Below are 27,551 nucleotides of genomic sequence, written 5' to 3' on the forward strand. Positions count from 1 at the left end.
TGCTTGATATTTATTCATGCTTGTGGCTCAACATCAACTGCAACACTGTTGCGTTTTCTCAAACTACGGTGTGTGCCGAGTGTCAAACAGGATGTGCACATGTTAATCGCCTGTCAAAAAATAGCGGCATTATAGAGAATTGGCATTAACTCGTTTGACAGCCTTAGTATTTCATTTATAGTATTCTTTGTATATTTGCTGATTTCTCCTTCCGGTTGTGTCCTTGCAGTATGTGTGTATGTCAACAAACATGGAGACTACGGCCCCCATCTTGACCGTAAACTAGTGCAGCAGCTTCCAGACCACTTTGGCCCAGCTCCTGTCAACGCTGTACTTCAGCAGGCCGTTCAGGCCTGTGTGGACTGTACGTACCAGCCCTCTGTGCTGCTGTCGTTCCTGCAGAGCCAGTCCCATACAGGAGGCGAAGTCATCCGAGGTCAGTAGTCTTTAAAGTACACGCCAGAAATCAACTCTTTGGAAAAACAAAACCATTTTTTGGGTGCTTGTCTTTCCAGTTTTAGTTGCGGCAGCTGTGTCGTCTTTAGCTTGAGCTATTGATTTGGAGCACTCATATTTGGAAAGATGTTTGTTCTTCTTGAGTGAAATGAGAACTCTCACCTGTCTAGTTCATCAAGTTCATAGTTGCTATTTTGAGGCTGCTTAGACTGGTGCAAGTTTTCAACTGCTTCATCTTGCAGGTCTCACATCCACAACAATATTACGGCTACAATACATCCTATTCATGTTAACATGCTTTTTAGTGTACAGTGGTGCCTTGGTTAACGTCATTAATCCGTTCCAGAAGGTCCGACTCACGCCATAACTGACTCTAAACAAAGCAAATTTCCCATAGAAAATAATGTAAGTCCAATTAATCCATTCCAGACACCCAAAAACACATTTTAGATACAATAATTATAGTTTTACATGCACAAAATAATGCAAACACAGTTACAAACGACAAATGAATGGACCACTGAACATTTGGCATCGCTTTTACCTAGTTTAGCAAAGAGGAAGGGGGAGGAGAGGAGATTATGCTTGGAGGGCAATCCCTTTTTTTTAAGTGTTTCTGCACTCACTCACAAAGATATAGAATAGATATAGAAAAAGATATAGAATAGGGCCAACTGGAAAGAACCGAGCTGTAGAGACGCCGACTCGAGAAGACAAGAAGGTCCCTTGCAAATAGCGAAATTAATGAAGCTAAGCGTAATGCCTGCTGTTGCATGGCGTCCAAATACCACCACGACTGCTTCACGGATGCAGGAAGTGGTGGTGACAATGCATACCGATGCGGGAACAGTGCGCGTCGCACGTACTATTGCACTCATGCACTAGACATAAACAGTACTTGACAGGGCGTAAATAAGTAGTGCAGGAGCGTGGTCATTTCATGCCGACACAGCGTGGCCGTGTGTTGTTTACATATCTCTAAAATGACGCGAGCAGTCTTCTCTTTAAGCCGTAAAATTTGGAGGTCTTGCACCCTTGTCATGGTACGGTCCGTCGCCTTTCTCTTTGGTGTGGTCAATGTGTTTGTTACGTTGTGTATCTCGCTGTGGCAGCAGAAAACTTTGATATAAAGAATTGCTGTTGCCGTAAAAATGGCGCCCGTGGCCCACAATGCATTGCTCGGTTATGTGCAAGTATCGTAAGGTTTCCCGTGATTCAAGATGGAAGCGTCAACAAATTGGACACTATTTTGGCTATTAAACGGGCTAGTAAATGCAAGCCAAGGCAACATTTTATCAAAAATTTAGGATGTTAACCAAAAACGCGCCAAACGGGCCGGACGATAACCTAATAGGCATGTGAAGGGGACTATGTCAACACCTGCTCAATTTATTAAGAGCCAGTATATACGTAAGCTGCGTCAAAATGTTTGCCTTTGAAAACATGATGCTGGGTTTATTTGATCTGCACCGTCAAAGGCATTGATTTTACAATATACTTATTACTGTGGTTATAGGCTTTGTTCACACTGCAGGACAATTCCTGTTTTTGCTCATATGTGACCTACCTGATATCTGAATTTTCATGTGCGTGTGAACAGTACAATTTAGATTTTTTCAAATGTGACTAAAGCCTCATTCATATGTACAGTAGATATAAATCTGATCAGAGCTACTGCAGTCTGAACGGTGAAGTCGAATATATCCAACCTATACGCCATTGAAAGGCGTGTTTTGCCGTGCTTACCGAGACTTGGATAAAAGCTACTCACTGAAGTAAGTAAAAGTTATGCTTGTCATCCGAATATTATTTTAAAAAAGTGTCAGTGAAGCGGCTCACGTCAGTGTCCCACATTCGCCCACACGCTCTTCGGAACAGATGTTGCATCAAGTTCTCCACAAACTGCCATAGCCAAGAAAATGTTGACTCCCGTTGCAGGAACTCCTAGAAATGGACACAAACGCACCGACGAGAGAAAGCACAAGTTGAGGCAATATTACATCCATAAACACACAGCAGAAGCGTGTGATGTCGTGCTTTAGTGCATGTGCGTCACTTCACAGATGCTTTGCGTTCACATTGACAAGTCACATTTTTTTTGGTAATATCAATGGCCACATAAAAAATCGGACAAAAAATAAGATCTGAATTGTGCATCATACCGTACATGATAACGTAGCCATATTTTGATGTGGTGTGGAGCTGCACCACGTCATAATAAGAGATACAGTATGTCTAATATTGTCCAATATCTTGTCTCTACTGCTTACCAGAAAGTGCTTGAGAGAACACGGACCCAAATTCAAACAATTGTTTGCAACACGCAAAAACAAAACTGCATCATTTGCTTTGCCTTGGTGGAGGTTTGTCAGTTCTTTTATTGTTTCATTTCAATATTGCCCAGAAGAGAACCAAAAAAAAATTCAAATTGATTCCCAGCGCCATATACAATCAGCCAGATCTAATTAACATTCACTCAGGAATGAATGTTATTGACTATGCATGTGCATTTGGGGGTGAAATTGCAGGAAGAAAGAAGGAATATAAAAGATAATGCCTGTGGCAGCATCTGATGAGCACCGGTACAGTAATCTGAAGGGACGTGAATCTAACGTGGTTTGGGAGGCTGGGATCCAGCCTCCCTCGAGGGAGTCAAACTGGGAAGCGTATGGACCAAGGGAGAGGGGGGGGGGGGGGGGGGGGGGGGAGGGGGGGTGTTATTAATTTGTGAATTTGTGCAAGCTTGGCTTGGGTGGGAGGGTGTTGTGCAGATTGAGTGTTGTGGGTTTGTACTGATAAAAGGGGAGGGAGCCCCATACCATCTGCTGTTCTCCTTTATCTGTGGATGCTTTCAGCCTGTGTGTGAGCAGGTGTACATGCAGCACACAGACTAATACAGGATTGGTTTTTGTTTTATCTACAGTACGCTCTGAGCATGGTATCCGCTACGTGAAGCTCCCTTCTGTCACCAGTGCGTCCACCGTGTTGAGGTTCTTGGAAAACATGTGTCAGCACCTGGAGAGTGTCAGTTTGTTCAGCTCACAGCCTTTCAGCCCTTACAACAAAAACACACGCTTCTTCGAAAGGACAAAGTCAGGTGGGTGAACATAATCAGTTTGAAAAACACAACATTGCTTTGATCTCCTGGTTCAGTCGTATAATGTAGCCTTAATGCCAGCCATTGCATAGAAGTATAATTATTAGGGGTGTAACTGTACATGTATTCGTAATCTGATCCACATGGAACACATAGAGTGAGGGACAGGAGACAAATACAGTGCAGCCCAGCTTTTGACTCGCGGTAGTCATGGCTAATGATCGTGCCACGGAGAAGCCAAAGCTTGAAATCCCTCTTCCATCATTTAAGTCTCCTGTGTGGGAACAGTTCACATGCATAAGACAAAAGGAGCGAGCGGACCTGTGTGGGAACACTTCACATGGATAAGACGAAAGGAGCGGGCCGGCCAGCATAGAGATCAGGTAGATTCAGTAGAGAGGCTATTAATGCTGCACTTCAGGAAATCAGGAACTTTAATTTCCTTTATGTAAAAAAATAGTAGTAATAAAAATTAAGACTGTTCAAACGGTTACTGTTGCACTTTCCTAAAAAGAAACATAAATTGTCATGTATTTTCTCTTTCTTTTTTATTTTGTTTTTATTTGAGACTTTTATTTATTGGGGAAATACAGTGGAACCTCAGTTTTCGTAAACCCCGTTTTTTGGAGGACTTGGTTTTCGACAAAAATGCCAAAAATATGTCTATATTTTCTGTCTACGTTTTCATACACTCAGTTATCGGTTATCAGTTATCGTATGGCCAAACAGTGCCCAAACAAGAATGGATAGTGGTTCTTTTAGTTTTGGGACACTGTTTATACTGTATTTGAATGCACGGTGATGTAGTAATAATACATTTACCACAACAAACTACTACAGCATTTACAGCATTCGCCTAGCGAAGATAAAAAACAAGAAATAGTAGCAAAAAGCCACAAAAGAACACAATACAACAACAATGTGCATTCGGCATAGTACGTAAATATTTAGTAAACCAACATTTAGTGATATTTTAAATGTTTTCCCATTATTTAATCATTTAAGGAAAGCACAGCTCATGTTGTTGCTCTCCCCCTTCAGAACCGCTGTCCCACACAGAAAACGGCTTGTCAAAAGATGATTCCACAAAGGATTCTGTTCCCAAAGCGCGATCTCCTCACGTATCAGCGGACTATCGAGCGACGAAGAGGGAACGGCCGTATTACACCTCACACTCACACACACCTCCACCTCTTCGGAGAGTCAGCTCTAACCCAACTGAACACGGTCCAGTGGCTACACACAGACGTGTGGAGGGTAGGTTCAGTTATACATGCTCGCCGTTTATGTCATAAACATGGCTTTTTCATATACACTAAGTATTAATGAATTTCTAATAATTACTTTGGCACGCTCAGTTGGGTACACACAATTGGAAATGTTATTAAGTAATTCTGATTATTATTATTTTTACTATCTTCAGCAGCTAGCTCAACAACAGGCCCAGACCAGGTGACACAGGACAAGGAAGGTTCCGGGAACAATGCCTCTTCTTGGTCAGTTGATGAAGTGATCCGGTTTGTCCAGGAGGCCGATCCACAAACTCTCGGCCCGCACGTCGAACTGTTTCGGAAGCATGTAGGTACTTCTTTTTTATGAACTGGGATCTCCGTCTTGATTAACATTAGGTTTACGTATTTTTACATTTCACTACCTGCATTCACCATTTATAAATGTCCGTATTAGAAAAAACCTAAAAACCATTTGTCTTAAAGCCTAACCAGATTTCAGAACAATTGTTATGGGAATCGTTCCAATCCACTTTTTGTTCAACTTTAACACTGCAGTTCTTTAACCGGTGAACCATTCGAAGGTCAGCCTTGACTTAATGTTCAAATTAAATGACACTACTAATTATGTTACAACAATGGTTGTTGCAGTCACCCAGTCAAGATGCTGGTGGATGTAAACAAACCAGTTGAGATAATGAAGCCTGAGGAACCATTCCTCAGTTTGAGGAATTGGTCAATCTAAATATTCCATCATTTGCCCCTGCCCAAGTCCAACTAGATAGATAGATAGATACTTTATTAATCTCCAAGAGAAGTTCACTCTATTATACTATTTATATATACACTAACTATTCCCTCAGCACAGCTGCTAACAAGCCATCATTGTTTTGATCCTGGGTTCACCTCTTGCTGACATTTTTGTTCCTCTCTCTGCAGGAGATTGATGGAAGGGCTTTGATGCTTTTGCGCAGTGATGTTATTATGAAGTACATGGGACTGAAGTTGGGCCCAGCACTCAAACTCTGTCATCACATCGAGAAGCTGAAACAGACCAAACAATGAAGACTGGATGTATTCTCTTCTCACTGGCAAACACACATGCGTATTCTTTTACAGGGATGCAGTGCAGAAGGAACCCACCTTAACATCAGTCTTTGCGGCATTTAATGTACATAGCGTATGTGCATTTGGGAAGTTTTAACAATCCTGATGCTACTGTCAATCAACAGCTTACACATTGTTGGTGTTGTTCCAAACATTCAAGCTGATAAACTGGATGGTTCGGTTAACGAAATGACCCACTGAAGGTTTCAACATTTTGGACTTTGTAGCGTTGGCTTTTAACAACACAAACATTTGGAGAAATATGACATCACAAATCCAATTCATAGATTCCGATTTTTGGTCTTTGTTTCAGGGTGGAGGTGCACTCATGGCCTCAGTGTTGTTTGGTCTGATATAATCTATTTTTTTTGTTACTTACCAAATATTTACTTTACATTAAAGCAGTACAGTTTCTGATTATTAGCCTTGTTGTGATTAGTATCCAATATATGAGGCATGTTTTTTGTATTCGTCGTTTTGCCTTAGCATGAGCATCAGGCCATAATTTAATTACATTAATTACCTTCTAAACACTCAACCTCAGACAGACACTGTAGCTTTGCCGTTTAAACATTTTCACACCGACAGCGACTGCATCGCTGTGGTGTTGGCTACCAATGCAATAAGATTTCTGACTGATTGCTTCTTTGAATGTAATAAGTCATCAAAAAAGGTACTGGACTGCCTCAGTTATGTGAATAGACGTGTTGGGAGGTGTCCAGATGTTGGACAGCAGCTTGTTTGTGAAGTCATGCACAATTCAGCATCTTCATTCATTTTGCTGAAGATCTTGCACTCATGTTGTAGTTGTAGACAATTTGTTACTTGTCTATGTTTCATGTGCTCAACAGTTTCAGCTTGAGTTTGACTTTACTTGTATTACAGTACGTTTTGACAGTTGCATACATTTACCATGACTGGGACTGAGTGTTGACAATGAAGTAAAAGCAGCAAGGCAACTTAACTGCCCTGCTGTTCAAAAACTTAGTGTTCCTGAGACAGAGGGACGTGTGTTCATTGCCAAAACCTTTTATTTTTATTTTAAATCAGTTTATAGTGTAATAAAGTGTATCAAGTGTAAGTGTTATAATTTTGTCTGCCTGATATTTACATTGTGACAGAGTAATTATTGATTTTGTTATTTGCAAATTAGTTTTTCTTAGCAGCAACCAAATCCATTTTTTGTTGTAGTCTCATTTCACAATGTTGCTCTCCTATTGTGGTAACAAGTTAATACTTGAAGCCTTGCTCTTGCTTTAATGTGAAACTCAGGTTTTAGTAGTTTCTTAGATGCTGTTTTACAGTAGCATATGTGTTCATACTCCATCATAGAGGATCTACACTATAACCAAGTATGTATATTTGAAATGCCTTGTCATATATTGCCCTGCAGCATCTTTTGTGTACATATACAACTTTTTACTCTTAAGCTAAAAAAATGTTATATACAGTATGTTTGATATGCATTCTCACAATTAAACATTTCTTTCTAGCATCTTCATGCTTGAGACCATACCGCCAAGAGCACATTTTATTTGTGATTTATTAATTTTTATATGTTGTTGAAAACAGTACCACTTCCACAGTTGAGTTACTGCACAACACATCAAGTATTTCAAGTGTTGACAAAGAACACATTTTGAATGAGTCCAACAACAGGATTTTTGCGATTATTTTTTTATGTGAGCCTTTGGGGGTACAAACCCAACATGGCAACTGCTGTTCTAGTCAGATAATAATATATATTTAATACACAACGCATCAAACAGTACTGCAGAACTAAATGTGCTTGTGCATGTGTGTGTGCGTGCAGGACAAATGATCATTGATATCTCAATTCAGGATAGTGACAGGTTTAAAAGAGGCCTTGTTCCAAAGATCAGCAGTTCGAATAGTTCATAGTATAATTGGGGGTAAGCAGGCTCTTTATTAACATTGAATAGACGTGCCACTGAAACAAAAGCTGCTTCCTCTCAAATGCAAAAGAGCTAACTTCATCTAGCGTGTCTTGCCTGAAACATACTCACCTGTCTCTTTATTGAGTGAAAATTGTAAATACTGGGTTTCACAACATTCGTGACTATATTGACTACCCTGATGCAACACATCCGCGATGCACTCCTGGCATTGAGTTCTAACATGGAGCGAGCAAGTGCAAGTATTTCCCTCCCCTTTTTTTATTCAAGATTCAGTAGTTTTATTGTCATATGCACAGTAAAACTGGTGGTTCTGCTACGCAATGAAATTATTGTTCTGTTCATTGTCCATAGTTCAGTCTGTACAGTACACATAAATAAATAGATATTATTATATATTACGATATATTATCAGTTTGTCAATAGTATTTCAAATCGGGGGGGGGGGGGGGAAGATAGAAAATAATTGACAACCACTGGGTTAAAAAAAATCAGACGAATACTTTGCATAGCTGCAAGTGTCAGCAGTTCCTCCTATTTTGTAATACCGCTTTCTACCACAGGAGGCGATAGTAAGTCCCAAGTGCACAAAATAGCAGCGCCAAAGACAAACTGTTTCCAAACACCAAACAGACCTACGGTCTTCACAGATTTAGCGATTTCCACGTCGGTCGTTTGATTTTTGACCTTTTCGTCGCATTTTTGGTCTGTGTTTACCTCAGAAACGAGTGGAGCTGCTGGTTGAGTGAACTAGCTTCAAAATCAGGTAGGAATTGATTACGTACAGCTAATGTCTTCACACTGTCACCAAATACTGGTGTCAGCATAAGTCTGAGAAAGTTGCAATCTTCATACGCATTAAAGGGATAATTCGGATATAGTCCACTGCTGATGGAGATGTCATACAACTTTATAAAAAAAAAATCCAAACTATCCATTTAAGACAGGGTATATTATACTATACTAGTCTTTTCATTTTTCAACGCTCAAAACTGCACAACTTTGACATTTTAGCACTTATCCATTTAAAATGGATATAAAATTAAAAAATAAATAATTATAACGGCCACTGTCTATGTCGTCTTGGTGTATCTCGTTGCGACCACTAGATGGCACTGTTGACGTGTTTTGAGGCGACCTTATATATATTTTTTCTTTTGCTATTTTTTCCTTGTTATCATAAAAAATATTTTCTTCCAGTTGATTGATGCCTCAGAGTGCTTATTCCTACAAGAAATATTGTAATATAAGAAGATTAACGAGCTGAGTACTCAAGCAAGGACTGCTGTGACATAATACGTCTGCTAACATTGGCCTAATTATTAATATTTCATATAGCAGTTTATTCCTGGTGCTGGTGTGAGTACATCTAGCGTATTCCCTCGCCTGAAAATCTATTTCGCTTATAAATGGATAATATCATCAGGGAATGCGCTCTTTTTTTCTTTTTTTTCTCCCATGTCCCCTAGGGGGCTCCATAGGTTCTAAATAAATGGTGATGCCAATTCCAAATTAGTGAAAGAGTGGCACTTTCATAGACGATTTTAAGCTGAAAGTTTATCTTAAGTTACCATGGTGATACAGCTGCTTTAAAAGAGAGCTACATTCAAACAGGCAAGTCCGGCTTTCCACTGAACACAGCTCGCTAACCCACTAAACTCGTTTCGCAGAATACCCCTCAACTCTATAAAGTAGAAGTAATAATAATGTATGTAATGATTTCAATTGATAACGTTTGGAAATTTACAGAGAGTGGTAAAAGCAACATTATGGGCTGATCGGACAGATCTGTCCGTCCCCTGATAGACATCTACACCTGAAGAAGAAGACATTTGTAGACGGTCCCTGACGCTTCTCATTAAGATCAATGTAAGTCGTATTGCGTAGAAGGCAGTTCGTTTTGATGAAAAAATAAGTTATAGCTGTTCGTCTGTGTTGCCATGGTTGGAAAGAGGAATTCGCTTGGGAGTTATTGATTGTGGAAGTTCTTGGCTGAAAATGGCCCGGGAGCCGCAAGTTAGAGACCTCTGCCTTAAGAGGTTAATTGTCGCTAACCCTAAAGTCTTGTAAAACAAATGCCATATATGTTTGAATGTTTAAAGAAGCATGTCATCACAACCCATGAGTCCTTCACAGGGTTGACTGGTTGCTTATTTTTGCACCCTTCTATGGATTGAATTGGTGTCTTCGGTCAAGTTTCAATTACAATCCAATTTTTGTTGTTGTAGTTGTTTTGTCTCTATTCGTTTGTTTGTAATCGTCTTTAATTATTAGCCCCAAAACTGAAGACGTTAATGATTGCGGATCGATACTGAAATATTGATACTGTGCTGTGAAATCGATTCTCAAATCAAAATACTGATACTTCAGTCATTTGAAGTAATGTGTGTCAGTAACAGGAACACAGTGGAAAGTGGCTAAATTATTGAGATCTTGTCGAAATGACACGCGGTTGCTGGGAACTACTTTTTCCACCTGCGCAGTGGCACACTGCGTCAGTCAGGCTATTGAAATGATAGCCAATCATAAATGGAGATCTGTGGAGCGGAAGTCGCTGTGTGCGATACAGACCTGATCAAAAATCTTAAGACCAGTTGAAAAATTGCTAGAATTTACAAATTCTAACAATTTTTAACTGGTCTTAAGATTTTGATCAGGTCTGTATTTGTCAGAAAAACAGTAAGGAGTTGTGGCAACATAACAAACGTCATTAAACACCTGAGGTTGAAGCACAACACTGAATACGGCATTTGAGACACGGCTGGACAGTGTTCGTCATTGTGTTATAGGTTGTTACCTCTTGTTGTCGCCAAAATAAATTGTTATGTGTTTATTTTATTTACAGTTCATGTTATGTTCAGTTCATGCTGGAGCAGTGCATGATTGCGCAGGCATGCAGCTTAGTGGCAACGCTGCTTAAGAGCCATGCTGAGTTGACAGCTCGGGCTTTTAGCTCGATGGCTAGCACGCTAGTCATTCCGTGGATTGTGGTTTGTTCGTGGGGCAGACCAGACAGGTTACATATAGCCTATCATAACAACATCATGACTTCAAATTGTTGATCGCCTCTGAAACTGCTGGACACCCTACAGACACGTACATGAATACCAGCCAGTCATGTTATTCGGTCCGAACGACAATTGACAATTTTTATGCAATTTAATTCATAATTGTGAAAAATAGACATTCTTTTGTTCGATTTGTTCTTTTAAACCACTATGGGTAACTTATGGTTAACTTATAAATTAACCCAGAACCATAACCATATGGTAGCCGGTGGTGTTGTTCAAATAATTTTTGGTTGACAAAACATTTAGAATCTATAATCTGGTCACATACAGCAACTTTAATAGTTAATAATGGAACAGTACCATTGGAAACACATCTGCAGTTTGGTACTGTTATGACTGAAATTTAGAACATGAGATTGCTGCCATCTAGTGTTGACATTGTAGTGTTGCAATTCTGATATTTAATGCAAGATATGGGCTGCACGGTGGCCTAGTGGTTAGCATGTTGGTCACGTAGTCAGGAGATCGGGAAGATCTGGGTTCGAATCTCCGTTGGGCATCTCTGTGTTGAGTTTGCATGTTCTCCCCGTGCGTGCGTGGGTTTTCGCCAGGTACTCTGGTTTCCTCCCACATTCCAAAACATGCATGTTAGGTTAATTGGTAACTCTAAAATTGTCCATTGTCCGTAGTGATTATTTGTCTATACGTGCCATGCGATTGACTGGTGACCAGTCAGCTGGGATAGGCTCCAGCATACCCTCGACCCTAGTGAGGATAAGCGGCTGGAATGCAAGATATAAAATATACGTTACAACCAAGCCTGACGAGCTATTGTAATAAATTATGAGAAAAAGGAGATTTTATCCATCCTTCCATCCATTTTCTATTCTGCTTGCCCTTATTAGGGTAACATGTGAGCTGGAGTCTATCCTAACTGACTTTGGGCAAGATGTGGGGTACACCCTGGACTTGTTGCTAGCCAATCACAGAGCACATACAGACAAACAACCATTCATACCAACAATATGGACAATTCAGAGTCTCCAGTGCATGTTTTTGGGAGGTGAGACAAAGCCAAAGTGCCCAGAGATAACCAACACACATACGGGGAGAACATGCGAACTCCACACAGAGATGTTCCAATGGAGATTTGAACCCTAATCTCCTGTGCTCCATGGATTCTTCAGCGTTTTGAACAGCAAACTCAATATTGCAGCTATACACAGCTCCAAAATATGCAATGGCACAGAAAAACTCATTTGGTTTCATTCTTTTATTTTGATTATTTTACAAAAGAAAGAATTTGCAACATTGTCTGCTTTAAAAATGTATATACAAGTTTATACAAAAATACAAAAATGATTCAAATCTGTTTTGTCCCAGCTACTTTAAAGCTTGGAGCTTCTTTTAAATAGACAGTTATGCTTGTGTGTGTTTTTTTTTAATCTCATATAGTCGAATTTTTAAACTTTGCTTAATACTGATCCATACTGTACACCTTTGAAAAAATTGTCCAGTGGCTGTCACCTCTCTTTAGACCAAAACTGTATGCAGACATTGAAACACTAGAACAAATAATTCATGAATTTAATAATCTTGTTTTTGTGGTAGTCCCAAGGTGCTGAAAAGGAGGCTTCAAAGTTGTATAAATGCGTCCTCAAATTGGGTTTAAATGGTAACCCCACAGTTTGTCTATTTTCTATTTCATCCAGTGATTTCAGAAATAACAGAAATTGTGTCACTGTGCCATCGGTATAAATGTTGGGCACACTACAGAAAAACAAATGCACCAAACAAATCTTCAATGCCTTGAGTGGTTTTTTTTGTGTGTTAGTTTTCAAGTTTTAATATAGTCTTTTCACATTGCATTTTTCAAGTGGCAGAGATATAACACCTTCAAGCCTCAGAGGTTTTGGGAATTAAAAATTTAAAAAATATTAATTACAAGTACTATTTAACAATCAAAATCTTTCACACCAACCTTCATGGCTCCAACAGGACTAGGACCCAGCACCAGAAGTGTTCAGATTTTTTCCATATAATATTTTTTTTTTTTACAGTCTCTTAAACATATGATTGTCCAGTGAGTAAGATATACAGTACAAGATAAACCCCTGTTGTGATCACGACTATACAGAACAGAATTAGCCAGACAGTTTGTACACCTATTGAACACACTGACAACAGAACAGAAAATACAAATTCTTTTCTCATCTGGAGACATCCCTCAGATAAAAAATAATGATATGGCGGTGCCCTTCTTTTCTGTTTTCTTATTGCATGCGATAGAAAACAAACAACAACAGAGAAAAACAATGAACAGGAACGATCAAGCGATATGGGCATCATGACTGTAAAATTCTAATGAGCAATTCACAGCTTTTTACTCCCTCCAACTTACACAGTGACAGTTCTGCAATTCAGGATCGCTGAGTATCAAACAGTTCTGTTTGCTATCTATTTTTCTAGCTATCTATCTATCTCGCTATCTGTCTATCTATCTATCTTGCATTTACAGTAAAACAGTAAAATGTTTGTTGAGGTATTCACAGAATACAGTGAATGGTTTTTATTGAAGTGCGGTCTCTGAATGTGAGTAAAATGTTTGCTGTGATAGGCAGGTGAGAGTTCAAACTTTTTAGCAACCGCCCTTTTCCTCTAATAACACCCTTGATACTCTAAATGAGCAACAGTAATATGAATGGAATCAGACGTTAACCCCGACCTTGGTGAGAATTAGACTAGCAATTAATTAATGGTTGTGGTGGTTAAACAAAAAAAGGGCATGCACCAGTCACTGGGTTGAGCTCTCACCTGTCTCGTGCTACTAGGTCAGTGCAAATGAAGGATAGGCAACTAGGAGAGGAGAACAGTGTTCATTGTTAAGATTTGTATGTAATGTTGTCAATGAGACCTGTTCTTCTTTGCTACACTCTTGTTGAATCCCTATAAAATGTCTGCTCATTTTTTTCTATATAGTTATTCCTTTATATTCAATACAAATATACATTTTCAATTTCATTATAAGATATATCTTTCTTTTCAATATTCTTGAAGAATCATGAAGTGCAAAAGAGAGGTCTGTTATTGGAAAGCTTTGCAAATGAACCCCTGGTTAACCCAATTGAGGACTCTCTAAAGCATTTTCACCATTTGCAATGGTCATTAAAAGTGCCTTGAAATGCTTCAAGTTACATCAGAACAATTTAAAAGTTATTTTAAAATGTGATTCTGGCCAGGGTCCATGTATGTGTGTAGGGATATCAAATCGCCCTACATACAAGTAAATCTAGCAGAGAAAGGCCACTGTGCGATTGTCCCAAAGTCTTCGACAAATGGGCCTCATCTAGAAATGGGCCCTTGCTCTTAAAATCCAGAAAAACAATTAGAATCAATGGCAATGTGTTACACAGGTCACTAAAAAGTTTCACAGGATCAATTATTCATGTGATATGAAGAAACTACAAAAATGAAAGACAGTTGAGAATCTAGGGGATGTTTCCATTAGACTCATGCGACATGGTGAAACTTTATCATCATGTTCTGAGACATTTTATAAAAATACATGCATCATATTAACTTTTGGATACAATTTATGTCAAGAAATTTGTGGATCAGCTTCTCTTTATGGTCTACTCTTGATATCAGGTCTGCAGATGGAAATCTGTGTTGAATAACTTGGTGCTGCGTTGGAATATTTTCTAACTTCCATAAAAGACAAACCTAGATCGTTGGCAGGATATTTATAACGCGCTATGCAAAGTCTGGTTACTGCTTCCAAAAGTTGGAAGAATATCATATGTTTTAAGAATTTTTGATTTCATTAAAAAAACAGTTCCTCAGCAGCACACTCCCACACGGCACAAGACAGGAAGTATAAATAACTGACTGTTGCATGTGCTTGTACATGCAGACTTGTATTGTCCATACTCAATACAAAATTTCTTGTCTTTATTTTCGAACTTTGGACGTGTTTTTTTTTTGTAATAAAAGGCAGTTCAATCAAAATATGTCACTCTATCTTGGAGCTATCATTTCAATACCGTTTTAAGGTAAACTTCTTTAGTGTATATAATGACCTTTTGTCATTTAGTATCATACAATATCTGAAACCCAAGTTTCTACCACAATTTCAAATGCTGGGCAGATTTTCGCAACAGTCAGATTATGGGGATGCATTAGCCTAAAGGCATCTATGAGACACCTATATAAGATTATAAAAGTAGAATGGGCTATTTCAAAAAGAATATCAACAAATTCTATGAAGATCTGTCATCATGGGGACTTCCATCTGAGTTCTCTGTCTCCCCTTCTGAAATGGCTTGCATGGGAGCAGTGTAGAGGCGGCTACGAGTACTATAGCGACTACTGTTGGCTACAGGTGGGACTCGAGAACGTCCCTGTCGAGATGCAGCTGACATAGGCAGTATTTTGGATGTGAAACTCTCAGAGTTGGCCCTGGGAAAGAGGCCTGGTATCTGTATAGGGTCAAAGTTTGAAAGTGGTGGCTCCTGGTGTATTGAGGGTGTCTCTTCAGTTTGACCAATGGGGCCTTCCTGAACACATTCCCCATGGATCTTTGGAGTTATAGGGCTCTTCAGAATTTCTGTGGCTGACATGCGGTAGCTTGTATCAGATCTGCTGCCTTTCTTAAGCAACAGGAGTTTGAACTCTTCATTGGATGTACTGGATTTCTTGGCGCTGCGGTAGATTGGAACAGGGGCACGTTGTGACCCAGAAGCAGTTGCAATAGTGGCTGGGGTGTTGAGAGGAGGGGGTGGTGGCAAAGAGGTACTGGAGACACTGCTAGGATTGGCTGGTGCTGTGGGGCAGAGACGAGACTTCACATTTAAGTCTCCTGAATCTTTACGACCAAGGACCTTTCTCTTGGACCTGAATGGAAAAAGTCTACATTTAGACCATTGGATAAATGTCAAGAAATTTTAAAGCAACAGTATCATGACTAAAAGACAGACTTCTAACCCTATTTATATAAGATAAACCATTTAGAAATGTAAATTTTAAAGTGCTGAATTTACAGCACCTGTGTATCATGGCAAACAGATCCTCAGTTGTTCGGCTCTTGTTGGGTGATGTTATGATAATATCGTCATCAACTTTGGCGTCATCCGTCAAAGGTGAAAGTGAATTGTCAGTGGGTGTGGAATCTGCAATAGACAACAAATATCTCAAACATTATTGTCTGATCATTTACATTTAGATTCACACAAGTGATTAAACAACTGACACAACAAATTAGTTCTGATACCTGTCATGCCTAATTCAAAAGCATACCTTTACTGAAGTAGTCTTCTGTGTCGGGAGTGGTGGAATCGTCTTTATTCTCATGTGGCAGCAGGTGATGGGCACTTCTGGTAGCACCTGATGTCTCTTCCTCTACTTCCTGCATGTCTTGTCTTACCCTTCTTGCATCGCTGATTAGGTAAGGATGCGATGTCTCCACTGTGGTACCAGGCACTTTGACTGGACTAGTCCAGGGCCCTGAGTCCAGGTGGGAACCTCCAGCAAATTCATATGCTGGAGGTGGCGGGTGATCTGATCGAATACCCCCCCTTTGACATGTGGCCCTCTGTGATTCTTTCACTTGCTCTTCTTCTTCCTCATCTTCCTCATCATCGTCGTCATCTTGTGAAAATGAGCGCTCCCCCAAAATCCGAAATTCTGGGTGTGCCCGATTTGAATGCGTGAGCCCTCTGAACTCTGTGTGTGAGCGGATATGTGTGTGTAGATCCACTGGTGAAGGGTGGGGAGCACGTGGCACTGGCCGATGCAAAGGTGAACTGTCATCAGAGAGCTCTGAAAATGGGTCTATCCGTGTCCTGAATGCTGTCATTGACCAGAAGGTTCCTGGCCCATATCGGTCTTGTCTGAGTAGTAGACTTTCATAAGATGGAGGCCCATCAGGGTGGCGTCCAGGAGGAGGGGGTTGAGCGAGATCAGGGGAGAAGGTGTGGTCCTGAGCCGGTGGTCTCGGAGGTGGTCTACGAGGAGGGAGAGGTCTAGTGTTGATTGGGGGCGGGGCCAGAGTTGAACCACTATGAGGACATTTGGGTTTGGTAACAGTCGCTGCTCCACTTGCTAATTCCTGCTCTGTGCTGGTTGCAATATCGCTAGATTTGCTCACAGAATGGAGCTGCACTGAACTCAGAGCTGATGGAGTTATTGCCAACACATTAGAGCTTGGAATCAAAGCAGTAGGGTTTGAGCATGGTGGGTGGCTGCTATTTGACGTCTCAGGGGGCAACATCTTTGTTCCAGTGGGAATAACATTTGCTACTCTGTGTTTGTTGTGGTGAAGGGTGTGCAGGTGTTGTGTTCTATGTGATAGTGTATGTCTGACATAGCCGCCATGAAGAATATTAAGGTCAAGCTGAGAAGGTGGAGGTGGGAAGTCTGGGTCTCTCTTGTAGCCAGACGCAATAGAAGCGCCGTCTCTGGGAAACTGTTGCAGGGAAGAGAGAGAAGACTTTCTCTCTGGCACTTTGGGCTTTCTTTTGCCGGTGGAGGGGGACAGTGGTCCTGGAAAGAATGCTGCTGAAGTTGACGGCAAAGTTGATGTTGGTGTTTCTGATTGACTTGAATAACCACTGGATGGTGAGGCTAGTCCAGCCAACTTCTCGGGTGACCCAAGTTTGAAGTCTCCCGGTGGGCGAGGTGGACTAGTGGCCCTTGTCTCAGAAGACTGGGAAAGAGTCTGGGATTGGGTTTCAGTTGACGAGGAAGAGCTGTCGGGTGACTTGATACAACCCATAACAGTTGTGCCTGTCGCTGTGCTTGAATTAGACAGGGATTTGTACTCACAATTACTGGACTTCATTTCAGAATTATGAAGCCACAAGTCTGCATAGTCCGATTGCACAGCTCCTTCATCCTTAAACGAGTGTGTGTCTGCAGAGCTAAATGACATGGGTTCTACTATATCCACAGTATCTCCTAGCCCCATTACCCATGTTCCCATTGGCTCTGCCACAAGACAAGATGTCTGTAATGGTTCTGGAATGCCTCCAAGTTCCAGTTCCAATTTCATATCTGTGGAAGACAATGTAAGGTCTTGTTCACTAACCATCTTTGGTTGGTCTCGATCAGCTTGTGTGTCTGTTCCTACATCAATGTTACTACTGGTCTCTCTTAGGGAGGACGTTCGCTTCGGTGGAGGAGGTTTAAGCTTGGGTTTCCTCAGCGGACGGCAGGGCTTACCCAGTGTCATAGTGCTTCTTTTGTAGTCAGATGAGACTGAAGGATAAAGTCCATGAGATACATGCGCTGCCATGGTGTTAGATTGGCCACAATCAGTCCCTTGCTCTGCATAGTTATATATGTAGTGTCCATAGCTCTGATTGCTCTTCTCAAATTGTTCAGACGAGTTTGAGTACAAGCCCCCTGTATCAGATGAGTAACAAGAGCCAGTGTCTTTTTCTGTGTTATTGGTCTTTTCACTGAAACATGTTCGGTCTTCTAGAGCTCGTTTGGATCGGTAATCCTGGCTTTGACACACATTTTGTGTCTGGTCATGGTATTGGTCTGGGTCAGTCTGGTCATTGTCTGGAGGATATGCCCATTCCCCCTCACTGGCTGTACTAACTCCTGCATCATCCAGCTGGTCTGTTGCTGAGGATGTGAAGGAGCTTGATCTATGGCCTGGTCCCTGGGGTCTCAGCTCAGAATGGTACGAGGGGTCCAGGGAAAATCCCTCATCAATGGCATTGGGCACAGTGTTGAGCGATAGTTCAGAGTCACAGTGGGATGAGCCTGTAAGTGGTGGAGAAGAAGGTGGGGGGATAGTTTCAGAGGTTTGGGATGGGCAGGTAGAGCTGGAACCACTCCAATTACCACTGGATGACTGGTGGTCCTCCTTGTGGTCTACATGGCTACTCAGAACTCCTGTTGTAGAAACAGAATGAATAGGGCTACTGAAAGTATCTGAACTTGATGAGATCTCACAGCTGCCCATGTCAGCTTTGCGGGGAAGACGTGAGCGACCTCTCTCCATCCAGCTATGCTCTGGGCTCCCTCCTCCTCTATCTCTTTCCCCTGACCGTTGCAACCTTTTTAGGCTTCCTAATTGCAGTGGCTCAGGAGCTGCCTGGTCATCAGTGCTCTCTTCTTCATCCTTCATCATCATCATCTTCATTCTTGGACTTGGCCCAGGTGGAATAAAATCCTCTGCTTCATATGGTGACAATTCCTCCTCCTCCTCATCATCATCATCATCGTAATTGTCATCATCATCGTCCTCATCGCTATCCATTAGGCGTCCACCTTCTCGTGGGAGGCTGCGAGATCGCAAGCGCACTGTGTGGGAAGCAGCACTTGTGTATGTGGAGTCCGACTGGTCACCAAGGGAAAAAATGTTGCCTGTTGAGTGGGATAGAGATGCTGGGATTCCCTGATGGCCTCTTTGAGCTCTAATGCGTCTCCGGGAAGGAGCAGCTGTACCTGCAGTGAACGATGTAGGAAGCACAGAGAGACATTCATTACATCACTTAGTTGCTGACCATGACATTTTCATGACATGTGATGGATCGAGTTGAAAAATAGTATGCTCGTATGTTATTGTTGAGGCAAACAGATGGCTACTCTTTTACAAACATAGCATAACAAAATGTTGATTTATCCAGATAGTCAAAATACAATAGTAGGTACGTCACTTTTGTACCTGATGGACAAACGAGAAGGAATGAGCATGAGGAAACATTCAAAGGAACTTACATGCTATGAGGAAATCATCTGTTTGACAGCCAGAGTCTCGAGTGTGGTGAAGGCGACCACTAATTGAGAAGTCTTCCTGACACAGTGAGAGTTGGTGCTGATTGGCATGGACAATTACTGTCCGCTCTCTTGCTACTGGTGATTCATCTGAGTCTGAATGTAAATTGACAAAGCATGCAGAGTCTCAGTAATGTCATGTTAAAATCAATTGACTAAAAAATACTGTGCTTAAGCATTTTCTAATTAAGGAATGTCTGTGTCCGATTTGGTAATGTTAAAAATCTTACAGGCTCGCCTTTCTTATCGAATGCTCAAATGTAGTACAATGTACATTAAAATTGTAAATTGTATTGTAACACTATATGCACATGTAAAAAGAAATCAAAGATGAAGCAGGGGATAGAGCAGGTAGTTTTTGATAGTGAATCCCATCCATCCATCTTCTATGCCGCTTATCCTCCCTAGGGCCGTGGATATGATGGAGCCCATCCCAGCTGACTTGGGCGAGAGGCAGGGTACACCCTGGACTGGTCACTAGCCAATCGCAGGGCAATGATGGTGAATAAATGACAGGAAATTAATAGGAGCCTTAGCATCACTCCAATGGTGTATTACTGCCTTTTTGCCGTAGAGGGGTTCGGGTGAATTTGTTTACATCAGCTTATAGATTTTCTGTGGATGTACCAAACAATTCAGATACTTGTATGTATATTCCAGAGTCCGATGAGCTGTATCAAAAATGTCACAATCAAAGGTGGTTGGTGGAGTTGGTTATTATTATGACTCTTCAAGTGTACAATGTAGGTAGGCTTACAAAATAAAGACACACAATAGAACAGCATGAACCAACGTACCCATGTCCTGTTGAACTCGTTTGGGTATTCCAGTGATGGTCTTCCTCCTCCTCAGCTTCCTTCTTCTCTGAAGTACTGACTGGGAATGGACAAGAGAGCAGCGTGCACTTGCCTCCCTATCAAATCCAACTCCTGAAATTAAACAATTCCAATGACAATGATATCTAATAACAACCAATATTGTTTTCCAATAAAACGTCTCACAGCTTTATCATCAGAATATTGGGTGTAGCAATTACAATTTTCTGGCCAATCAGCGATCTTTAAAAACTTTTTCCTTCAAGTATCTGCATGTCATGAGATACTAGAAATACAATGTATTGTACCTGTGACATTAATGGGGATGATACAGGAGGAGACAGCATTAGAATCATCTGAAGTTGTCTTCTGATCCGAGGGTGGCACATTTTCTCTGGACCAGTTTGTCTCTTTGTCCTGGGTGGAGGGGGCCTCAGGTGCAGAGGCCTTTGCTCTGTGGCCTGCTGTGACTTCATCATCATCAGCTTCACCCGTTGAGGTAGCCTAGAAGAAAAAGACAACCACAGCATGCAGTATTAAAATAGACAGTAACCGTTCTAGCAAGTCAAACTGTTTTACATGTATCTGTATTAAAAGTGTAATTGCATACAATCTAACCACAGGAGCATCACTCAGTGTCACTCAGTTTATTTTTTGTATGTGATGACGGAACAAAAACGAAACCAGCTTGTGCTGCTACAAATAAGGGAAGCCAACAGAAAAAGTAACAGACAGAGAACTAATGTGATTATGGGATAAACTAAACACAACACAGATATCAGTACCTTTCTATTCCATGGAATGAAGATGCATCCCTCAATAGGATGGAGTGAGTAAAAGCACTCAAACTATAAATAAATGGTGCAGCAAAAGAAAAGACAACATATGACATGAATGATAATACATATACAATGATGAATTAAAGAGTGTTTTTTTCTCTTGTAACAGCTGAACAAAATATTTTCCTGAATGGAAAATATACACTCCTGGTTTGTCCCACTTTATTTTAGGTATACTGTATATGCCATTTTTTTTTTTGCTGAAATCTTTTTTCTTCAAATTTATCCTTCAGAGAATAACCATGCCTCATACTTGCAGCCTTTGAAGTGCATCTCTTTAAGCATCTTGCTTACCTTTTTTTGTACCATCTGAACATCTGCTTCTCTCCCTGGTCTTTCCTACAGGTGCAGAAAACATTAAAACAATCAATTTTACAGAGGCAGACTCACGACTACTACTTCATCACTACTATACAGTCATCCCTCGCTGCACCAGGTTTGAATTTTGCAGCTTCACTGTACCGCGGTTTTTCAAAAATCTATTAATTAGTGTCACGTTCTGGTTTGAGCTGTTGAAAGCTTGACCCCCAGTGTGCAGAGACAAGGCGATGGAGTGCAAAAATAAATGTTCTTTAATAGTGTAAAACAGGAGCAAAGCCCTCATAGTATTAGTCAAAAATATGCATATTTAAGCAAAATTTATTTTTGTCTATTTTTGCCAAAATTTAGCATTTTCAAGCATAAAAATAGCTAAATGAAGTAAAGTACAAATATAAGCCATTAAGAAGATGATTCAAATTGTGTATGTAGTATTCTACATTGGTCACTAGGTGTCAGTAATTGTTTGGTGAGAAAAGCACCAGACTTGACTGCCAGAACAACAGGCTTTTATTGCAGGCATAAATATGAAAACACAGTAATAATAATCATAATAATTATAGTGGCTACAGCTGTGGCCATAATCTACTCCAAGATAAAACTCAACCCTGAACCCCCGACATCACTTCCTGTCCTCCAAATGTCCAAAACACATTTAATATCAACACACATGAGAATGAGCCTTATTTATGTCATAAATGGTTTATTTTCTCTGATTATCTCTACTACATTGGGTAATATGAATGTAAAGGTGTAAAGACTAAAACTACTGTATATGGGTGTTATTTCATGTCTAGAGGCCTCTAATAATGTTAAAAAACACATTTTGAAGGTCGTAAATAGAGCTGGGCATTGAGTCTCGAGCATCGATGGGAACCGGGACTAACATTCCGATTCTGGCGGGATCGTTTTTTCAATTCCTACATTCTACATACATTCCTACATCCTACATACAACACTGATTAGCATGCCGATTAGTATGCCAAGCTAACTACTTAACCTCCAAAGTATTTATTCTAAACTTAAGAAAGGGTTTCAATTCAAGTGGGGAAGAAGGAGAAACTATAAGCCAAAAACCTACCACTTTTGAGAATTAGTTTTCTACTGTCATGTCGGACATGCCATGGCTGACTACCTGCAATGTTAAGGTAACCTACTGTAATGTCTCTTCACTGTAACATTACTGACACCTAGTGACCAGAATACTAATTATAACTTGTCTTTCAATATTTTTTGACCTAAAGTGGCCACAGTCAACCTTGAAACAGCGACCATGTATTAATTATTAAATTTTTGAAAAAAAAGCGATAGCATGGGGGAGCGATGTTCGAACCAGGAAGTGGCAAGTATTGTACTTTGAAGGTTCGCATGTTGACAAAGATCTGAAACATATTCAAGCATCTGAGCGAGCGTCCTTACTTTTCTCTGAACAGTCTGGATTTCTGTTTCTCTGACTGTCTTCTCCTTAAAGTGGAGACAGAAACAATAAAGGTTACAACCGAAAATATCATTCCTCAAATACAAAATTGCATGTTTAACATTTCTCATTTTTAAAAATAGTACAAGCATATGGTGCATGTGTTTTTAACAAGGTACATGGAGGAAGTAGAAAGCTGAGAACAGCGTCTGATTCCTGAATTCATTCATTCATTCATTATTCTTTAATGAATACCACAGCATCTGATATTATTTACCATGAAACAATGTTGTCAGTTTTTTACTCCTGTTTTTATTCCCTACTGTGATCTAATCAAGGTACAGTATTACTTAATTTTTTTTTGGTACTTATGTCGATAATACAGTTTCTGTCAGTTTTACTTCTTTATTTCTTCTTTTCCTTCTTCCATTCCTGAATAAGTTATCCATAAACTGTGTTAACCCTACAAACACACTTTTTCTTATTCTTTTCTTTCCTTAATAGAAAATGGTAATATGGGAAGAAGTTAAACACATTAGGATTTAAATCAACGGAGCTTTTTCCTAATTCTATTCAAGAGTGTAAATGTGATGTTTTTTATTGCAACTGTTAAGCATGTTCACAATAAACTAAACTGCTACACCAGTTTTTCAAGTCAAACGACATGTGTTAATTTTATCATGAAGATAGAATGAAATATGGAATGGCAAACAATCCTAGGATACCACTCAAGATGGGATAGTGTGAACACACAGATCGATTTTGTTTTACCTTCCTAGGTTGATAGTCCAACTCTCGCTCTCTTTCTTCTCTCTCTTGCTGCATGGCAACACCAGAATTAGTTTTGGTGTCAGTTTGTTGCAAAGCATGACTGATTACGTTGTATTACAGAATGTACAGTAAAATGTAAAATCCTAATCAGATCAAATAAAATCAGAACTTGCAAAGCGGGGTGTGCCGTGCTTACCGCTCGCGCCAGCCAACTTCTCTGTTGCCGGCGGATGGTGTGTGGTGAAGGGAAGGTAGGAAGGGGGGGCACGGCTGATATAGAGATGGTCACCTTGTTCCTCTCCCGACTGGTGGACCGCTGGCTTAGTTTTTCGTCTGAAAATAGCAAACACAAACGCATGAAATCGTAAGCTTCCAAATGTACACAACATGATTTGTAGTTGGACAGCATTAGGTGTTGTCACCTCTGTGCAGGGCTCTGAGACTGAGCTGAGCGTTTTTGTGCAGCTCCTCCAGACATGGTGGTCGGGTACACGGATGGAACACATTGTGTTGTTGGTGCCATGGGGCCTGATAATGAACTGACAGCTTGCTCTCTATATCCAAGTTTGACACAGCTGAAATGAGAGACACACAAAAGGGGTTGAAGAAAATCTTTGTGAGTAGCATATGAGAACAGCACCCCATTTAGTACAATTCTCAAGAAGAGACAGGCAAACCGGTTACAGGGCTTGGACAATAAAAGAGACTGGAAGTACTATTGCTGTCGCAGTTCAGCCAGGAGAATGCGAGACTTCTTTAACATCTACAGACTTAGGTTGGTAGCCTGCATTAGTTATTTGAGCTCAGTAACATTTTGTTGAAAGGCGAATATTACTGCATTATAGGGTCTGTCTATGTGTGCTTATTTTGGAACATGGGCTAGTAACGTGGTCACAAGACAAGATGTTGACCTGGGAACTGTGTAAATCAAATAAATCAATCAAATAATACGGAAACAGAAAATCAACAGTCCAACCAGCACTGAGACAAACCAAGAAGTGAGTGAATAGAAGTCAGTGAGAGAGAACGTATTAGTGTGTATCTGGGTCAAGCAGCACACTCTATAGAATTAAATGCAGAATCTTGCCATAGACTGCTGTTATCAAAGAAATGAACAGGTCAGTTGTGCAGAGGAAAAAACACTGATCACTGTGGAGTAATCACAGCTTAACTCGGCCATTGAGTTTTTGTTGTGATTGTTGCCTGTTGCAGGAATGTTTTACCGTCTAGTAAAAACTGCAGTTCTTTGCATCTTTGCAAAATTTGCGTACAGACATTTTTAAAACTATCCCCATCACTTGGGTATGACAAAAAAAACCCTGAAGACACTGTAATTTGCATACCACGCCCATATCACACGTGCACACCAACTACTCGTATTTCTGCATATTTTAAATATTTTATTGGGTTTATATTTGGGTTGGAATTTTTTGTTAGGAATAATAGATGTAATATGACTCACGATACACACTAGACACGTTATCAAGCTCCTTATGTTGACTGACACACACGCACACACACATATATGCTCTACATCCTAGGTTCCCAAAGTGGGGTACGTGTACCCCCAGGGGTATGCCAAATGTCATAGGGGGTACGTGAATAAAAATGAAAAACAATTGGTGCCTAACACTCACAATTACGAGTGCGCAGCAGTGAAAACCTGTCACTCTGAGTGGGGATTCCCCTGAAAATGAGGCTTTATAGTTAGTTGTATGTATTTTCGGATACTGCTTTATCATGATTGTTAAATTAATATGCAGACTTAAACCATAGCCATCGTGAGTGGACAGAAAAGTGAAATTCAACTCATTCAAACAAAAGGATGCCAACATCCTTTTATAAATAAAAGATATGTAGGATGATTACTTATCTACTTATTAGTGCTCATGTGAAACATTATCAAAATGTGACCAGGAGTAGGGGGTACATGGCTTCAGGTCTGAAGGGGTGCACGACTGTAAAAAGTTTGGGAACCACTGCTCTACGTGAATGGATGTGACTTGCACATGGGCACATTCTTTGTTTTACAAAAGTTTGTTTTTTTAAGTATTGGTATGCAAACGATAACCCCTCTTTTCAAGTACACTGGAAGACAAGGCTTTAAAAATGTATGTTTTTACACACAAAATTGCTGGTATCTTTTAAAAACAAGCACAAAAATTTTTTTTTTTTGCATTTGTAAAAATGTAATGACAATCTCCAAATAGCCCCTTAAACTAGGACAGGCAATGCCCTTAATTATTATTAACTAGTGTCTCATCATGTAAGTGTGTGACATAGTGTATTGTCGCACTAATATTATCACCACACAATTCAGTTTAGTTCACCACGATAGAAACGGTGATCAGGCCTGCGCTTCCACTGCAGGACACGTAATCGGGATGCTACGTCTGCTACATAAATAGTATGATATACCTTACCAGTAGGAAATCGTTTACAGTGGGCCTCTGCACATTTGCAACTGAGCGTTTACAGCCCGGCAAATTTGCAGATTTTTAAACAGTTTTTTTCTCCGAAAATAATTTCCAGCAGAAAACATCGGTAATAATGTCGGTAATAATTTTTAAATATGTGACAATTCAGGTAAAATGTACAGTATAGATGTACCACTGTTAAAATGCCCACATTTTTTGGGGGTTTATGTCTTTTTTCTTGGCTGATAATGTGCAGTGTGTTAAAAAAAGACATTTTTATGTGTGTCTCATTTACTTGCAGATTTTCGCCATTCGCTGATAGGTGTGGAATGTAACTCCAGCAAAAAACAGGGATCTATTGTAATTGCATACCTACACTAGTCAGTACTTTAAATGAAATAACTAAACATGTTATTGAATAACGCAGTATTAATGTTATAGAAAGTACCTTTGGATCGGACCGGGGCACAGCCAAATCCTAGACAAGCCAAAGCCATAACTAGCAGCTGTTCATGCGTTCCTCTTTTCCCCCCGTTTTCTGTCTTTCATTGCCTCTCATCTTTTTATCTCGTCCGAGCCCTGAAGTCACGCTCGCTAACTCAGATAGAATATTCCTATGCAAAGCCAACATTTAGACGAGCAACATTTGCAGGCATAGAACCCCTCCCGCCGCCTCCCGTCCCTCCCACCTGCTCTCCCTACTCTCCCCTCAACTGGCCCAACATATTACTGAAAATATCCCTGCTTCATCCTGTCTTTAAGCACAAGTGCCTTTTTGGTTTTCCTGGGAAATACTTGGAACTCAAAAGGAATGAGGTTTAATAACAAACACATCTCGATTTGATCAGTTCTATGAATCACACCCCCATCATAACAGTGAGATGGTAGGGTCCTGCCTGGGCATGGCCTGTCCCTGACCATAATCTCCTCATGATGCAGTAATATGTGGTGGAGGGGGTGCAGTCAGCTCCAAAGTATTAATGCATTAATCCACCACATGCTGCGAAAGTGTATCACATGCTTCTATTGCAGCCGCTAAAGTGATGACCGAAGTATATGAAAGACTTTGTATTGATCCAAAAGCAGGTTCTTTTTCACAAAATCCTTACACCATATAGCATTTTGATCTCAGTGATCTGAGAAATTAAGTACATGAAGTCAACATCTGCATTCGGTGAAAAAATAGGCAACATCTCCTAGAAAGAAAAAGAGAGGGTATATGAGTACCCTGCCCTGTAATCTGCTGTAATCTGGAGCTCTGGCAGTCAGTGATTTTGAGTATATTTTGTGGTTTTGGCAGTCTTGAGAAGATCTGAGTTCTACGCCATTGCAACGAAAGCAACACAAAAAAAAAACACATATACCAATTGA

General features: G+C 40.4%; 3 protein-coding genes across 6 annotated transcripts in view; 2 read left to right on the forward strand and 1 right to left on the reverse strand.

Annotated features, from left to right (window-relative positions):
• scml2 (Scm polycomb group protein like 2) overlaps window positions 1–7,349 on the forward strand; it is a 36,657-nt gene extending 29,308 nt beyond the window's left edge. Inside the window, exons 10-14 of one of the 3 annotated variants that reach the window (XM_054771135.1) lie at window positions 230–436; window positions 3,380–3,553; window positions 4,595–4,810; window positions 4,977–5,131; window positions 5,722–7,349. In XM_054771135.1, the coding sequence (XP_054627110.1) occupies window positions 230–436; window positions 3,380–3,553; window positions 4,595–4,810; window positions 4,977–5,131; window positions 5,722–5,847 (878 nt within the window). In that variant the 3' untranslated portion in view covers window positions 5,848–7,349. The remainder of the gene's footprint in view (window positions 1–229; window positions 437–3,379; window positions 3,554–4,594; window positions 4,811–4,976; window positions 5,132–5,721) is intronic. The other 2 variants (XM_054771137.1, XM_054771138.1) reach the window with 2 other exon arrangements.
• A 1,079-nt stretch (window positions 7,350–8,428) lies between these two features.
• Window positions 8,429–27,551, forward strand: part of ace2 (angiotensin I converting enzyme 2) — an 82,610-nt gene continuing 63,487 nt past the window's right edge. Inside the window, exons 1-2 of one of the 2 annotated variants that reach the window (XM_054770065.1) lie at window positions 8,429–8,571; window positions 21,603–21,693. The gene's annotated coding sequence lies outside the window, so the exon portion shown is untranslated. Of the gene's footprint in view, window positions 8,572–21,410; window positions 21,694–27,551 lie in introns of those variants that run through there. The other variant, XM_054770066.1, reaches the window with a different exon arrangement.
• Window positions 12,103–26,842, reverse strand: nhsb (Nance-Horan syndrome b (congenital cataracts and dental anomalies)). Its single transcript, XM_054770062.1, has 13 exons — window positions 26,629–26,842; window positions 24,186–24,338; window positions 23,960–24,096; window positions 23,764–23,811; window positions 22,995–23,039; window positions 21,552–21,596; window positions 21,204–21,266; window positions 20,727–20,922; window positions 20,401–20,532; window positions 19,547–19,699; window positions 16,112–19,273; window positions 15,861–15,984; window positions 12,103–15,709 (listed from the first exon to the last, which is right to left on the reverse strand). The coding sequence occupies exons 1-13, from the start codon at window positions 26,675–26,677 to the stop codon at window positions 15,076–15,078; spliced, it is 4,941 nt and encodes a 1,646-aa protein (XP_054626037.1). The 5' UTR covers window positions 26,678–26,842; the 3' UTR covers window positions 12,103–15,075.

This window comes from Dunckerocampus dactyliophorus, chromosome 3 (assembly GCF_027744805.1).
Source record: "Dunckerocampus dactyliophorus isolate RoL2022-P2 chromosome 3, RoL_Ddac_1.1, whole genome shotgun sequence".
Lineage (NCBI taxonomy): Eukaryota > Metazoa > Chordata > Actinopteri > Syngnathiformes > Syngnathidae > Dunckerocampus > Dunckerocampus dactyliophorus.